The sequence below is a fragment of the Nuphar pumila genome, chromosome 2 (genome assembly GCF_984573655.1).
Source record: "Nuphar pumila chromosome 2, dmNupPumi1.hap1.1, whole genome shotgun sequence".
NCBI classification, from domain to species: Eukaryota; Viridiplantae; Streptophyta; class Magnoliopsida; order Nymphaeales; family Nymphaeaceae; genus Nuphar; species Nuphar pumila.
This window is the reverse complement of record NC_143250.1, coordinates 200178-215128: the sequence shown is the minus strand read 5'-3', so window position 1 is coordinate 215128 and position 14951 is coordinate 200178. Positions and strand designations below refer to the sequence as shown.

The window sequence follows — 14951 nt, the reverse complement described above, 5'->3', positions numbered from 1 at the left end:
AAGGTGACCATAACAAATAAAATAAAAAACAAAACTTGAAATAAAGGACTTCACTTGAGGTTACCTGTTCAATGATTGTTTTAATTCTTTGATCTTTTGCTGTGTCATCTCTCCTCTTGAAAAATCAAAAACTTCCTCACTCAGAAGCTGACAGCAAAAGACATATGTTAGCCCAAACATCATAGCAAGACCACATCAAGCAGATAACAGCCGATGCTGTTTAATTCTAGTTGATCTTTTCCTTTTTGTGGTAGCACTGGTGGACTACAAAAGCTAGAGAGTCAAACACAGTTACAGAATTTCAGATGTTACCTTTAAAATAGCCATGCAATTCTCACATATTGTTTCACTACTCTTTGCAGCTGAAACAAGATCAGAAATAAATGATGGCCATCTAACAGGCCATTCATGTTTCAAGACCTGCAATACAGAAAAACAATTTTGGAATTGAAATCACTGCACTCCCAACTGAAGAAGTGTTTGCATCAGTTGAAAGACTACGTGCTATGTTTCAAGCTCTTTTCTTCTGCTATATCCATGTGTGTGTGTTAGCTCACATGAAATGCTGAGCAAAATTTGCAGAAAACTGATGTAAAGGAAAAAAAACAAAAGCACAAACGACAGAAGATTCTTTAATCTTACCTGAACAAGTATAATATTAAGTTTATTGACATAAAGCCTTTCCCTCCTAAACGAGATCTCATTACTTGAGAGCTATTTTAAGACAAAAAACATCAAAAAAATATTAGCATAAGGCACAAAAGCAAAGAAATACAAAATAAGCAAATCACCAAATAATGCAAATAACTTTTACACAAAAATTACGAGCTTGAATAAAAATATTCTCAATTGCGAAAATAAATGAATTCCATAGCTTACTTGTACAATAAGATCTGAAATGTAATTTTTTATCCCATCTCGTTGTTCAACAGGCAACGCATTCCACCGATATTTGATGACACCTTCCAGGACCTGCATATCAAGGAAAAGCAGGTTGTTATTCAAATTTAGACACTTGACAACCCATATGATAAATGAGGGTACAAACGACAATAAAGTTAGACTTCATTCTATGCTCTTTCTAATAAACAAAGTAAGATAGCAGGCAACATCAATCAAGAATAGACAATATTAAATAGAAAGGCACCAGCAAGGGATGCAGAGGACAAGTTTCCTTGGGGAAAAATGTTTTAACATTGTAAAGACACAAAAAAAGAAGGAAAGTTCAAAAAAGTTGTGCTTGGCATATATTCCATTATCTCTGTTCCTTTCTGAACTAATAATATTTTGATTGCAGTCATGGCATAACATCCCTGACCTTCATTACACTAATAATGCTTGGATGATATTGGAAAAACAAGCTAGACAACCAAGCTTAATAGTAAACAGTGTTAAAATCAAGATGAACATGTAAAAATGCATTTAAAGTGCTGTTCTAGATGGAAAGTAGACAGAGAAAAACAGGAAAAATACAAATCATGCTCCAAGAAGATCCTGATCAGGGATGTGATACTGTTCGAGAATCACACAAACCTCACATTAGACGTGATAAAAGCCTCTAATTAATAAATAAAGCATGCTAGATACATCTGTATGATAAGATTTAACATTTGGTGCGTAGACCCATACAAATAAGAGTGTGTACCACCTTATGGTATCATGGTACAAAACCACTTATATATTTTCCTGTATAAACGTGTGTGTGTGCCATCAATAACACAACTTTGGCTCCTCTTTCTAAGATTCTAAGGAATTAACTAGTCAATTAGGATATATTTACCGCCTTCAATCTTCAATGATTAGTCAAGGAAATTACAATTTACAACAAAGATTAGTTCATGGCTTAAGGATTGGCTGGAATCAGTGCACCAGCCCTTCTTTAATAAATAGGTGGGATTGGTTCAGTTGCTCTTTCAGTCAACTTTCTGTTAAAATGTATTGTATAATCAAATGTATATATTGGGTTGTGTAATTAGGGTATTTGACCAGGGGTATTTTGGTTATTTTTGTACATGTAATAGATGTTGTCCATTAGGGACAGGTTAATCATTTTATTAGGCTATTATTTTTTGTCTTTATTGATTTAGTGTATGGGCATTATGGTCTTTATGAACATAGAGATGCTGGACTGCTCCCAACGGCTATAAATATAGCCCGACTCTTGGGAGCTCCCCAAGGCCATAGCCTCTTGTATAAATTGAGGGCTTTCACCCTCATTTGATTTTATGTTTTTTCTAAGCATATTGAAATAATAGTTATTTTATATTTGTGTTCTTCCTCTCTTTTGAGAGGTTTATGTTCTTGACCATTTGTGGGTTTCATGTATTTGGCCCATAAGTGGCATTTGTATTTGTATGTGCACATTTGTAGCCCTTTTGTGGCATTGTTGTAGTGCACTTGTTGTTTCATTACACTTTCAAGATGGAGTAGAAGATTGGCTTTCAGCATGCAACAAACTATGTCACACGGACTCGGCTAGGGAGGTGCCGCACCAGAGTCGACATGCCCCGACACGGGTGCGGACACGGGTGCGGCTTCGGACACGGCCCGGACTCGATCAACGCCGAGTCGAACTCGGTCAACGAGTCGAGGCCGAGTTCGTCCTTGTTTTGGACTCGGTCAATGTTGACTGAGTCCAAAAATATCCATTTTTAGGGTAAAAAACAAAAAAAAATGATCTTTTTATATATTTTAAAATATATATAGCATGAGTCTCAAACATAAGCCCCAGAAAAAAAATTGGATCAGGGGGAGCCCCCGGACCCCCCCCCCCTTCTGCAAGGGCAAAAGTACAATTTGCAAAGTTTATAAAAACACTCATGTTGGTGCCAAACTTTAAAGGACAATATCCACATATCCACATATCCACATATATGCACACAGGACATATTATTATTATTATATATATATATTTAAAATATATATATATAGCTGAGTCCCCATGTCCAAAATTTTTAAAATTGCGCCACACTCGTGTCGCACCCATGTGACATAGGCAACAACATATATTCAGTGGATTAACTGCAGTTACTACATCGTCTTAAGAGGGAAATTACTCGGTAGGTCTCCCTTTCCCAGTAGGATCAGTAAGGGAATGAGGTGAAACCTGCAAGCTGCAAGTATTTGAAACCAGTAACCGTTCGTTAGAACATAGAGGAGAGAAAGAGTTTTGTGTCTGCTATTGAGACCCCTATTTCGGTGTTATCAATATTGCATCATATTGTACGATATAATACATTGAAACACATTATTGGCTTTCAATATGAAACAACATAAAAATTTGCAAGGTAACAATTATGGGGTCTTATCAGCTCATATTGCACAATACGGGTGTGCAGTATGTTTATTGTACGAGTCGATTCTCTTTTTCTTTTTTTAACTTTTTCAACGACTAGAAAAGTGGAAACCAGACACTTTTGGGCCCCTTTTTAAACTAAAAGGGGTCTTTTTAACTCCATTTTCTCTCTTTAAACTGGTTTTCCCACTCCTCTCTTTTATTTTGAGATCAAATCACCCCCCAGAAATTGGGAATTTGCCCACAACCGAGCCCTATGAGCTTGATGGAGCTACATATACCATTTTCACTCCAACCACCTTTTTTGTGCTTCTAAAGCTCAAAACCGAACTCAGAAAAGTTTACTAAAGGTATTTTCTGCAAGATCCTATGTGATTGAAGCTAGAGGAGGGCTTCAAACTGCTAAAAGGTATTTTGTTAGAAATCTACCATCGTACAATCCCTAAAGAGGTGTTTGTGTAAGGATCTTAAATTTTGAAACAAATTTGCGACGTAGCAACTTTGATCTTTACTATTTTAAAGAGTTTTTCATTGTTTTAAATTTTTTGTATGTACTTTTTGGTTTTAAAGGTAGATTATATAAATTTAAATGCAATGCAAAGCAGGACGGAGTCTGGCCTACACAGGGTGACCCAAGCGTGTCCATGGATCTTGGCACCAATGGGATGGACGATCGGGCCCAGACAATGGATCTGATCGCGAGTCTGGTGCCCCAGTGCAAGGAAGTGGTGCCCCTGCGCACTTACTCAGGGCGAGCCAAGGCTGGAAGCAGCACTGTGCATTGATAGCGCCCCGATCCACCAGCAGCAACAACTTACCTCGGGTTCAAGGACTGGACCCGAGACCCAGATCCAGTCATGCATTATTAATACCCTGTTTAGGGTTGCGTGAAGGCAGAGAATACTGAACATTGCAGCAGCCTTTTCATTTTGTCTTTCAACAGTTTATTTTTTTTTTATTCCTTTCTTTTGGTTAATGTTCCTTCTATTGATCAATTGAATTCTATATTGAAAATAAAAACAAGTGTTATCGTTTTCGGTGGACCACCCTCTTATTTTTTGCATATCGCACGACCGTGAGGGTCGTGCCATCATCGTTCGAGATCAAGGGCACCAAAGTCGGTTCCCTCACTGCATCAAAGTGGTATCAGAACACCAGGGTTCCTCCTTCGTCAGCGGCATGGCTCAAGAGGCGGAGAACGATCCTGCAAGTGGAAAACAGTGAGAGAAAACCGGCAACGAAGATCTGATGTTGTGTATGATGGAGATGATGACCCAAATGCAATAAAATATGTTGCGCATGAACAAAGAAGTGGCAGGGATATCAAAACGGCTGGATGGATTCGAAGATCGGTTTGTCGTCCTTGAATCACCGGTGGAACAACACGCAGCTTCAATACCAACATCGGGAGCAGATCTGGTTCATGGCGCAACGGCTCGCATGAATCCCATCTTCGTAAAAACAGGCCAGCCGATGCATCCTCTGCCTGTCCGTGTCACCGCCTCGCCTTCGGTCCCCCCTCTCCATTCAGATCTGGGTACCCTCCAATTGAACCAAGGGATCGCGGTAGGACCCCCCCCCCATCGCTCGGGTGTACCACAACCCTGGCAGCGAGTCCCTGCCACTGCGTTGCAGGCTGGACCGGGTCTGCAGGACCCCAACGTAACGTTGGGTCCAGCCGCAAGCTTGGGTTCATGGTTGCGAGCCACGAGGGTTGCATCATAGGCCAGACCTGGTTTGCAGGACCCCAGCATCACGTTGGGTCCTGCCGCGAGTCTGGGCTCGTGGCCTCGAGCGACAAAGGTTGTGCCATAGGCCTTGTCGGGTCTGCAGGACCCCATCGTCACGTTGGGTCTTGTTGTCGGTCTGGTCACGTCAGCCCGACCTTGAAAGGCTCCCCCTTTCCCTCCTGAGCCCGTGCATGAAGGCCTTGTGGCAGCACACCCACGAGCGGGAGCCGGTGGGCCCCTTTGGCTTGGGCCAAATCCGAGAGGGTCCGAACCAAGATTCTCCTCAGCAGGGCCCAGACCTGGTTCTCAGGGACCATCCCTTGGGTCCCAGGGAGCGGGTTCGGGCCTCGAACCCCCTTATTCGACTTACCCAGTTGGGTCCGGCTCGTGAGTCGCCCCGAACCAGATCCAACCTATTACTTTTGAACCCCAAAATGAATCCAATGTTGACCCAAACTTATATCGGACCCGGACGAAGCTCCAGTTTGAATTTGAGCTGGGTCAAAACCAGACCCATTTTGTTACAGATCAAGGATCGAGTTCAAACCAAGCCTTCTCACACCATAACTCGATCAATGATCCTACCCACCCCATTCTGGGTCTGACGAATAGTTTAGGACTTGGCCCGATCCAGATCCAATCGGGTGATTCATCCCAATACTACACCAACCAAACTCAATACGCGTACCAGCCCCAATTCGTTAACCCATCCCCGATCCAAAACCCAGCACCATACTCGACCCACTACCTCTACATTAACCCAACCCATAACCCAGACCCATATTATCCCGTTCCTACCCACCTAAAGCCTGAGACCTGACCTCCTGTTATATTGGTGCATCAACGCCGGCCACAGATGGTTCCCACTCACGGGCAAGCCAGACAGAGACTGATTCCTATGCAGATTCAGCAGGTGCCAGCGCGACCTGAGCGCCGACCACATGTTATGGGAGTTCGTCAGCACCAGTTACCAGGCGAGCAGTAGCGCGGAGAAGGAGATGATGTCGTGTTGGATGATGATGCTTTCTGGAACGAGTATCCTGTAGGAATGGTGGAGACTCGTCAGCAGAGAGCACCAGAGCACCCCTCCACCTACGGGGTGAAGCTAGACCTTCAGGAGTTCGCAAGACGATTCGAAACAGAGCAGTTCTTTGACTGTGCCTATGTCGTACAGTTTTTCTTCGACTACCATACTGGAGTTGAGCATTGTTGTGTCTCTCTAGCATACACTCGGTTGAGGGGTCTAGCGCAAACATGGTGGGTTGAGCTGCAGAGACTGGAGCGCATACAAACATGGGTTGAGCTGCAGAGGTCGAGGGAGCGGCAGAGACTAGAGTGCATACAGACATAGGAAGAGATGCACAAGTTGATGCAGTCAAAGTTCGTGCCTTCAGACCACGCCGAGCGAGCCTACAAAGAGTATCTGATCCTGCGTCAAGGCACTCGTACCGTGGCGGAATACACTGTTGAGTTTCATCGTCTATCCCTGCGAGTGCAGATCGAGGAGACCGTTCGCCAGCAGGTAACGAGGTATATTTATGATCTCCGTCCCGCTATTTCTAACGATTTCAATTATGTCACAGTTAAGTCATTAGATCAGGCAAGAAGTTATGCCATGAATGTGGAGGAAAATTTGAAAAGTCTCCCGCAATGACCCGTCCAGTCGACCCAAGTTGAGTTTACCAACCAGGGGAGCGAGCTCCCCTAGGAAGGAAGACTTAAAGTCCACCCGTAGAGTAAACCCTAGCAAACCCGCCAAGTCCGGACCCGCATACCATACCAGATCCAAGGCCAAGCCTAGTGAGTCTACCATTCGTTGTTTTAGGTGTCAGGAGTTAGGACATGTTGCGTCCAAGTGTCCCACCGTGAACAAGAGCGCCCATTTCGTCGAGGGTATTGTTGAATCAGCGTCCGATAGTGAGACTGAGGGTAAATCGTTGGTTGAAGAAGATGACGAGAGGAAAGTCGTGGAGTTCGACGGCAACGTTGAAAATTTATTGTCTATCCGTCATGTTTTGACCGCACCCCAAGAGTCGACCCCTGCAAAATGGTTGCGGAATAACATTTTTAGAACTCGGTGCATCCTTTCATATGTCCCCAAACATTTTTTCACTCTCCGATTACTCGAAAAATGGTTCCCCATCTTATGTCTCCACTGCGGATGGAACCTCTCTTGAAATTAAAGAAATAGGTAATTTTGAAACTCAAGAGTTTTTTATTCCAAAAATCAGATTTATACCTAAACTAAACTTAAATCTCCTCTCTGTTTCTCAACTCACAGACCATGGCTGCGATATTAAATTCTCTTGTGATAAATGTTTAATACAGGATCGTCAGTCCGAGAAATTGATTGGGGAAGGCTTTAGAAAAGGAGATTTATACTATATAGAATCTCTTCAAGTTCCAAAAGTTTTGTGTAATGTTGCCCGACATAAAGATATAAATGTGTGGCACAAAAGACTTGGTCATCCTAATATCACCAAGTTATCATATTTACATTTTGCAAAAGACCTATGTAAAAGCTCTTTTTCTTGTAATGACTGTATTCTCGGAAAAATGCGAAGTTTACCTTTTGAGCAAAGAACTATGTTCTCTTCTAAAACTTTCGAAATTGTTCATTCAGATGTTTGGGGACCTGCACCTGTTGTTTCAAAAGGAGGTTTTTCTTACTACGTAATATTTGTGGATGATTTTTCCAGATATTCGTGGATATATTTTCTTAAGTTTAAACATGAAGTGTTTTCGTGTTTTAAAAATTTTCATTCAATGATTAAGAATCAATTCAACAGTAACATAAAGATTTTTAGAAGTAACTCTGGAGGAGAATATCTCTAGAAACATGAAGAGATGATAAGCTATATGTCTCTAGAAATGTAACTTTTTTAGAAAATGAGAGTGGTTTTGAAAAAAATGTTTCTCAACAAGAAAATTTTGATTACTCCTTATTCGACTTATTGTCGAGTAATGATGATATATCTAGTGATGATGATGTATCATTAAACCATGAAGAGGAAAATGATGGAGATATTGGTGAACATAACTCAATCAATGAACAAGAAAGTAGAGTTCCAAGTGAGCCAATAACCTACTCTCGTAGAAACCAAGACACCTTTAGAAGTGCTATTGATCAATATAGTGAGCTTTCTACTACTCTTGACCATAGAAGATCTGAAAGGAATAGAAGACCTCCAACTCGTTTTGTCTCTTTTGATTCTTTTTCACCCCGATATAAGGTTTGTCTTAGTGCCATTCACTCTTATTTTGAACCAAGAAATTTTGAAGAAGCTAAAAAATGTATAGAATGGCAAGAAGTCATGCAAAGTGAACTTGATGCTCTTAAAAGGGCAGAAACTTGGGATTTCCAAACTCTACCTATAGGAAAGAAAACTATAGGATGTCGATGGGTCTTTAAAGTTAAAACTAAGAGTGACGGTTCTCTAGAAAGGTATAAAGCTCGCTTAGTTGCAAAAGGGTATGGGCAAGAGTATGGAATTGATTACGAAGAAACATTTGCCTCGATCGCTCGAGTGGTCACGGTTAGGTGTCTTATTACTATTGCATCTACTAAAAATTGAAACATTTTTCAAATTGATGTTAAAAATGCCTTCTTAAATGGTGATCTTAACAAAAAAGTATATATGGATGCCCCACCAGGCATGATAATTCCTAAAGATAAAGTTCTTCGTCTTCGAAAGGCTCTCTATGGTTTAAAGCAAGCCCCCAAAGCCTGGTATGATAGGTTTACCAGTGTAATGCTGGAAAATGGTTTTTCCTCATGTTATACTGACACTGCTTTGTTTACTAGAAAATCTAATGCAGGGATTGTAATTTTGTTGCTCTACGTTGATGATATGTTAATTACAGGTGATGATGTTCAAGGAGTCAAGGGTATTAAGTCCGTCTTGACTTTAAAATTTGAGATGTCAGACTTAGGTTTTCTGACATATTTTCTTGGAATTGAGGTTGCATATTCGCAACGTGGTTATTTTTTATCTCAGTCTAAACTTGCCTGCGAGATTATTGACAGGTCAGGTATTTCTGATGACAAAGTATGTGAAACTCCTGAAGTTGTGGGAGCAAAAATGAAGATTGACAAGGGGGTTCCTTTAACCGATCCTACTCCTTACAGGCAGTTGGTAGGTTCTTTAATGTATCTTAGCATTACTCGACCCGATTTGTCACATGCTATACACATCGTCAGTCAGTTTCAGCACGCTCCTACAACCGTTCATATGAGTGTTGTGCTTCGCATCATCAGATATTTAAAGGGAACTGTGAATAAGGGAGTATTTCTATCTTTTTCTTCTGAATTGAAATTGCTTGCTTATACTGACTCAGATTGGGGAGGTGACCCAGGTAACCGTCACTCCACCACTGGTTTCTGTGTTTTCTTAGGTGAGTCTTTGATCTCATGGCGATGTAAAAAGCAACAGAAGGTCTCCCTGTCATCCACTGAAGCCGAATATAGAGTCATGGCATCTACCACCATGGAAATTGTATGGATTCGACGCCTTTTGGCAGATATGGGAGTGTTTATCAGAGAACCAACAAAGCTGTGTTGTGACAACAAAAGTGCAATTTATATTGCCAAGAACCACACCTTTCACGAGCGAACAAAGCATATAGAGATGGACTGCCATTATGTCAGAGAAGAATACTTGAAGAAGGTCATTGATCTGCCATACGTAACGTCTGAGTATCAGTTTGCTGACTTCTTCACCAAAGGTCTATGTTCGCCCAGATTTCATTTCCTCTTTGGCAAACTTGCGGTTAGCACACCGTAAGTTTGAGGGGGGGTGTTAAAATGTATCTCCCAAAATCGTTGATGTAAATATAAATATATATACTTATATACATAGAGATACATATACATATAATATTTATATGTATATGTATCTCTCTCTCTCTCTCTCTCTCTCTCTCTCTCTCTCTATATATATATATATATATATATATATATATATATATATATATTTATATATTTTTTTCTTTTTGTTTACCCGAAATGGGTATAATTGTAATTTCCCTTCTTGCGCATATTCCATTTGGAATATGTTGTATTTTTCTTCTTTTTATTTTTTGTATTATTTTTATTATTTTTACCTTTTCATAAAGGTGCATTGGGGGTCCCCTCCTTTGGGAGCCCCTTTGCACCTCCTTCCTCTTTTATAAATAGGGGTATTCCCCCCTTGTTTTCTTTAAGCTTGAGAGTCTCAAGCATTTGCTTTTTTCTATAAAATACATGTCATAGTGCATGTTTATTATTTTTACGCTTTTGCGTACTTTATTCAAGTGTTGTGAGAGTGCCTTCGTGCACATCCTTTCTAAAGTATTTGTGCTCGTATGCGTATTGTCTTATCATAGACAATTTTACAGTAAAAAGCAGCAAAAAGTCTCTCTTTCATCAACCGAAGCCGAGTACAGAGTCATGGCTACAACCACCATGGAAGTAGTCTGGTTGAGGCGACTGCAGAAAGATATGGGTGTTGAGAGCACAAAAGCATCACGGTTATGTTGTGACAATAAAAGTTTCATTTACATTGCCAGCAATCGAACATTTCACGAACGGACCAAGCATATTGAAAGGGATTGCCACTACGTGCATGAGAAATTTCTACAAGGTATCATTGAGCTTCCATATGTCTCATGATATCAACTGGCATATTTCTTTATCAAACCTCTTGTTGCTCCACGATTCCACTTTCTTTTAGACAAACTTTCGGTTGTTCAATCATAAGTTTGAGGGGGAGTGTTAAAAGTTGTAATCTCATAGACAATCTCATATGTAAATACCACATCATATGTAATCTTTTAGTTTAGTTACAATAGGATAGCTAGTTAACTTTATTTTATTTTTTTTGGTTTGGACCATTGTAAGCTTATGCTTTTTGACCAAGTCAAAAAGCATAAAGCAAAAACCTTTGGACACTTTCTTAGACCTTTGCTTTTTTACTAAGTCAAAAAGAAAAGTCCATGAAAGAGTCGTTGGACACTCCAACGGCTCTATTAGAGTCGTTGGAGAGTCCAACAACTCTTTCTATGGATCCCTTCTTCAACATTATAAATATGGGGTTTTGTCCCCTTGTAATACATACTTTTGAGTTGGGATTTCTCCCATTTTAATGAAGTTTATTTTTCTTCTTTGTGCATACCCTTTTTTGAGTATTTTGTATGAACCCTAGTGGTTCTTGTGCTTGAGTGAGCATTATTTGAGAGCTATTTTTGTTGTGAACTTCTCTTCCTTACAGTGTATAAATAAGGGGGTGATCCCCCTCTCCATTGTAGCAATGCTTTTATGCATTTCATATGAATGAAATAAAGTTTATTATTTTATCTTTTGTGTTCTTCCATTTATGCCTTTTTGTAGGTTATGATTGTAGTGTCTTCAATAGACACCTATCATAAGCATTTGTGCTTTCGTGAAAGATCCTCATTTCCTTACATGCATTACCAGTCTTGATTCACAAATTGATTCATCATAAGCTTCCAGATTAGCAGGCATAATTTTGTCTTTTTTTTTCCTCTTTTTACTTTTTTGTTAGTAGAGTAGCCCTGCATAATTGAGGTTCCCCATTAAATGAAACTTATACTTTGATCTCCTACTCAAAGAAGGCCCATGACTGGCACATGTAGGGGTAGAGTACACACACTGAACTGGCCTCATTCAATCAAATCAAATTGTCATGAAATCCAATATTGTTTCCTCTGTTTAATTATGCAAATATAAGATGCATTAGTTGGAAAATAGTTATTAGCATTGGCATTAATATGGCATTCTTTTCTGGCGAATAGCATCACTTAAATACCACTGTTAGATTGGTGCATAAGCTTCGGGGTCCCTTTCAGAATTGGCTGGCTGTAAGAGCTATTGAAGTTTGACGGTAGAAACTCTAACAGAGGGACAACAAATCCAGGCAAATTAATGAGAAAACGGTTAACTGCTGAGGTTGGCACTTATACTCTGTTATTCACTGTTGACTTGGTTCACTGTAGGAGAAATGCAAATAAGACAGTAGATATGGTAGTGCATAAGCAACAGATCCAGTTGACAATTGAAATAAATAATCAGTTAACTGTAAACAACGACACTTCCATGGAAAAAGATATTTACAGCAAAAACTTTTGATTATTTAAGAAGACTCCTATCACAACCTCTTACTCCTCTTTTTGGTTAATAGGTAACAAACAGTGAAATTTATTAAATGAAAGAACAATATTTAAAGTATAACAAAAACATAAGTTGTTCAGCACGAGCCCAACTGAAAGGATACAACTTCAAGTTGCATCAAATTAAGAAAACAGCAAATGTTTTCAGACACAAGATTTCCACTGAGAAAGATGCTAACGGCCAACATCAAGGTGGTTATAGAAGGTGATTTTTTCCTTATGTGTGTGTTGCACTCTTTAGGCAGCCCCTTTATTTTCAGAGGCAAAGTGAAAAAGGCAATAAAACAAATGTATAACTTAATTATCAGAAGCATAGTTTGAAAGTACGCAACCTGAAGCAAGATGTGAGATATGATTTGGTAAAGAGAAGATTTAGTAAAATATTTAAACCATGGAGTAAGATTTTTCAACATGCAAGGATGAACATCTAAGAGTAAAAATAAAAATTTGTTCTTCCACATAAATGATTTAGTATAGATAGAACTTGCTGAGTCAGAATTTCTTGTAAAAAAATAATGCAAAAGAAATGCTCATCCCTCCATTCAAAATCAAAAGCTAACTTGGGTGCAACATGCACAAAGAAATATAACATAAGCTTCCCTAATTCATATGGATAATGACCTCAATCAAATCACAGATATGGAATTACAAAAGTATGAGATGAGACATTTCATAAAGTGATATTAGTAAATGCCGCTGTAGATACTTCTAATCTAACTACTAGTATATCATCTGCAAAGCCATGATCTATGAACAGGATAACTTGCCTGAAGAGCAAAGAACTTGGTATTGAGGTTCTGTGAATTTTGCAGAATGTGAACTACTTGCAGCCACGTATCAGGGCTATTCTGTAACTCACGCAATATCTGATCTGCAGCAGCTCTCTGCCACAAAAAACCAGAAGCACCACTGTCAGTAATAGAACTCCATCAACTGGATTTGTTCAGAATTCAAATGATTAATGCCAAAAAAAACCTTGTCAAAAAATACAATAGCACATTCTTCCTAATCGCCTAGCACTGAAAGGATTTAAAAAATAAATAAAGTGCTTATCAAAATAACTTTGAATTTCAAAATCATCAAAAAGTAGAAAACAAAGTCTTGTTGACAAATGGAACAGGTAAGGTTATATGCTCTTTGCAAACAAGCAACGACTTTCACTGTGAGTTTTCAAATGTCTCACTTTGCATTGCAACAAATGCAGCAAAATAGCTGCAAATACAATAATGCAAGCTGGGTTTTTCACTGATTTTTTCCACATATGCTGAAATGCAGCATCGTTCCACGAATGGTAAAAGCTTTGATGAAGTTTCAATATCATAGCTTAAAATAAAATAGACTAGAGAATTAACGTTTTACAAAACAAGCATGAGACAGGATATAGTTCAGAATTTAAAAGGATTAAGTAACTCAAACGCAATCCCCAACCAATTTGCAACCAAGCCCAAGAAAATGGGCATGATTTAGTTTAAGAAAGACAAATAAATAAATAAAAAATAATGATATAATCATTGAATGAATAGTTAAGCATCATAAACCTGAGAGATGGTCACAACTAGTCTTTAAGAGAGAGAGAGGGAGAGATGTTTTGGTCATTCAAATAAAGTAATATTAGCTAATCAAAATCAAGAACTAGCATAATCATGTTCTCTAGATCAGCTTCGTAGTGCATACAGTTGTGAAAATGTTACATAGGCTACAAGCAACACATTATCACAAAGAACCAAACTTTTCCACGCATATCTTCCTTCTTCCCTTTTCCAATTTGATAAGAAACATAACTACCTTGATGCTCAAAAACGTGACCAGCAATAGTGCCACTTGAATTAGAGTTTCCAAACCAAAATCATGCACGTGGGATACTTCAGCATATCAGAATAATAAATCCGAGATATTTGCATTAAAATACCAAGCAAAATAAAATTTATCATTTCAATTAAATAGGAAGAAAATACAGACCATAGTCTTTTCTGAAATTTCTCTTCCAAGAAAGTTCCCTTTCACTAGAAAACCTTCCGGTGTCCTCATGTTTATCCTTCTCCAAATTAGATACATTTTTATAAGAGGATCATTCAGTATCTTCATGCAATCTCATGATAACATCCAGTTATTGTTTTGCTGATGCTCTGAAAATATTTTAACGAATTTGAGATTTATTTTACCAAACTTCATCAAATTTATTGATGACCTTTTCCACAAACGCTCGCTTTTTCTCTGCATTAGAGAACGGCAAAATGCAGGCTTACCAATCATACATTTTGTAGTCATGTTAGGTTGGTATACTTCTCGGAATCTCTTCCCCTTTTTCCTCGTTTCCTCTCCTTCATGACTCACGAACTTCCACAAGTGTTGTGTTTCCTCCGTACACAAATGTATGTTTTTCTACTTCAATGATTTTATGGCAACTTTTGTCATCATTTGTTTCAGTTGATATGGGATCTTCATTTTCTTTTCCATTGAGGGTTGGTTTTTCTTCACACATTCATGCGCATGTTTCTGGTCATGTTAACAAACTAAGCTACCGAGTTTCCATAGGGGCGTCTTGAGCATGCTGCTAGAAGCCAGAAATCTCTCAACCATTAGTGATCAAGGATGGACTGAAGTAACCTTAGTTAAACGGACGAGAATCATCGAAAAATGTAAGCGGGAGGGGAGGGCGGAGGGGGAAGCAGTGCAGAAGGGATCGGAACTGCTAGGCCCTATCATGACGATCACGTAATGACAGTGGAACCCCAGCCTTTCAAAACAAAATGAGCACC

General features: G+C 39.2%; 1 protein-coding gene across 3 annotated transcripts in view; it reads right to left on the bottom strand.

The window, feature by feature from the left end:
• The window catches only part of LOC149844350 (protein EXPORTIN 1A-like), a 73911-nt gene that overhangs the window by 58311 nt on the left and 649 nt on the right, over window positions 1–14951 (bottom strand). For all 3 annotated transcript variants that reach the window (XM_089994282.1, XM_089994278.1, XM_089994284.1), the window contains exons 2-6: window positions 12960–13076; window positions 880–972; window positions 643–714; window positions 313–420; window positions 65–147 (exon numbers count right to left, since the gene is read on the bottom strand). In XM_089994282.1, the coding sequence (XP_089850408.1) occupies window positions 65–147; window positions 313–420; window positions 643–714; window positions 880–972; window positions 12960–13076 (473 nt within the window). The remainder of the gene's footprint in view (window positions 1–64; window positions 148–312; window positions 421–642; window positions 715–879; window positions 973–12959; window positions 13077–14951) is intronic.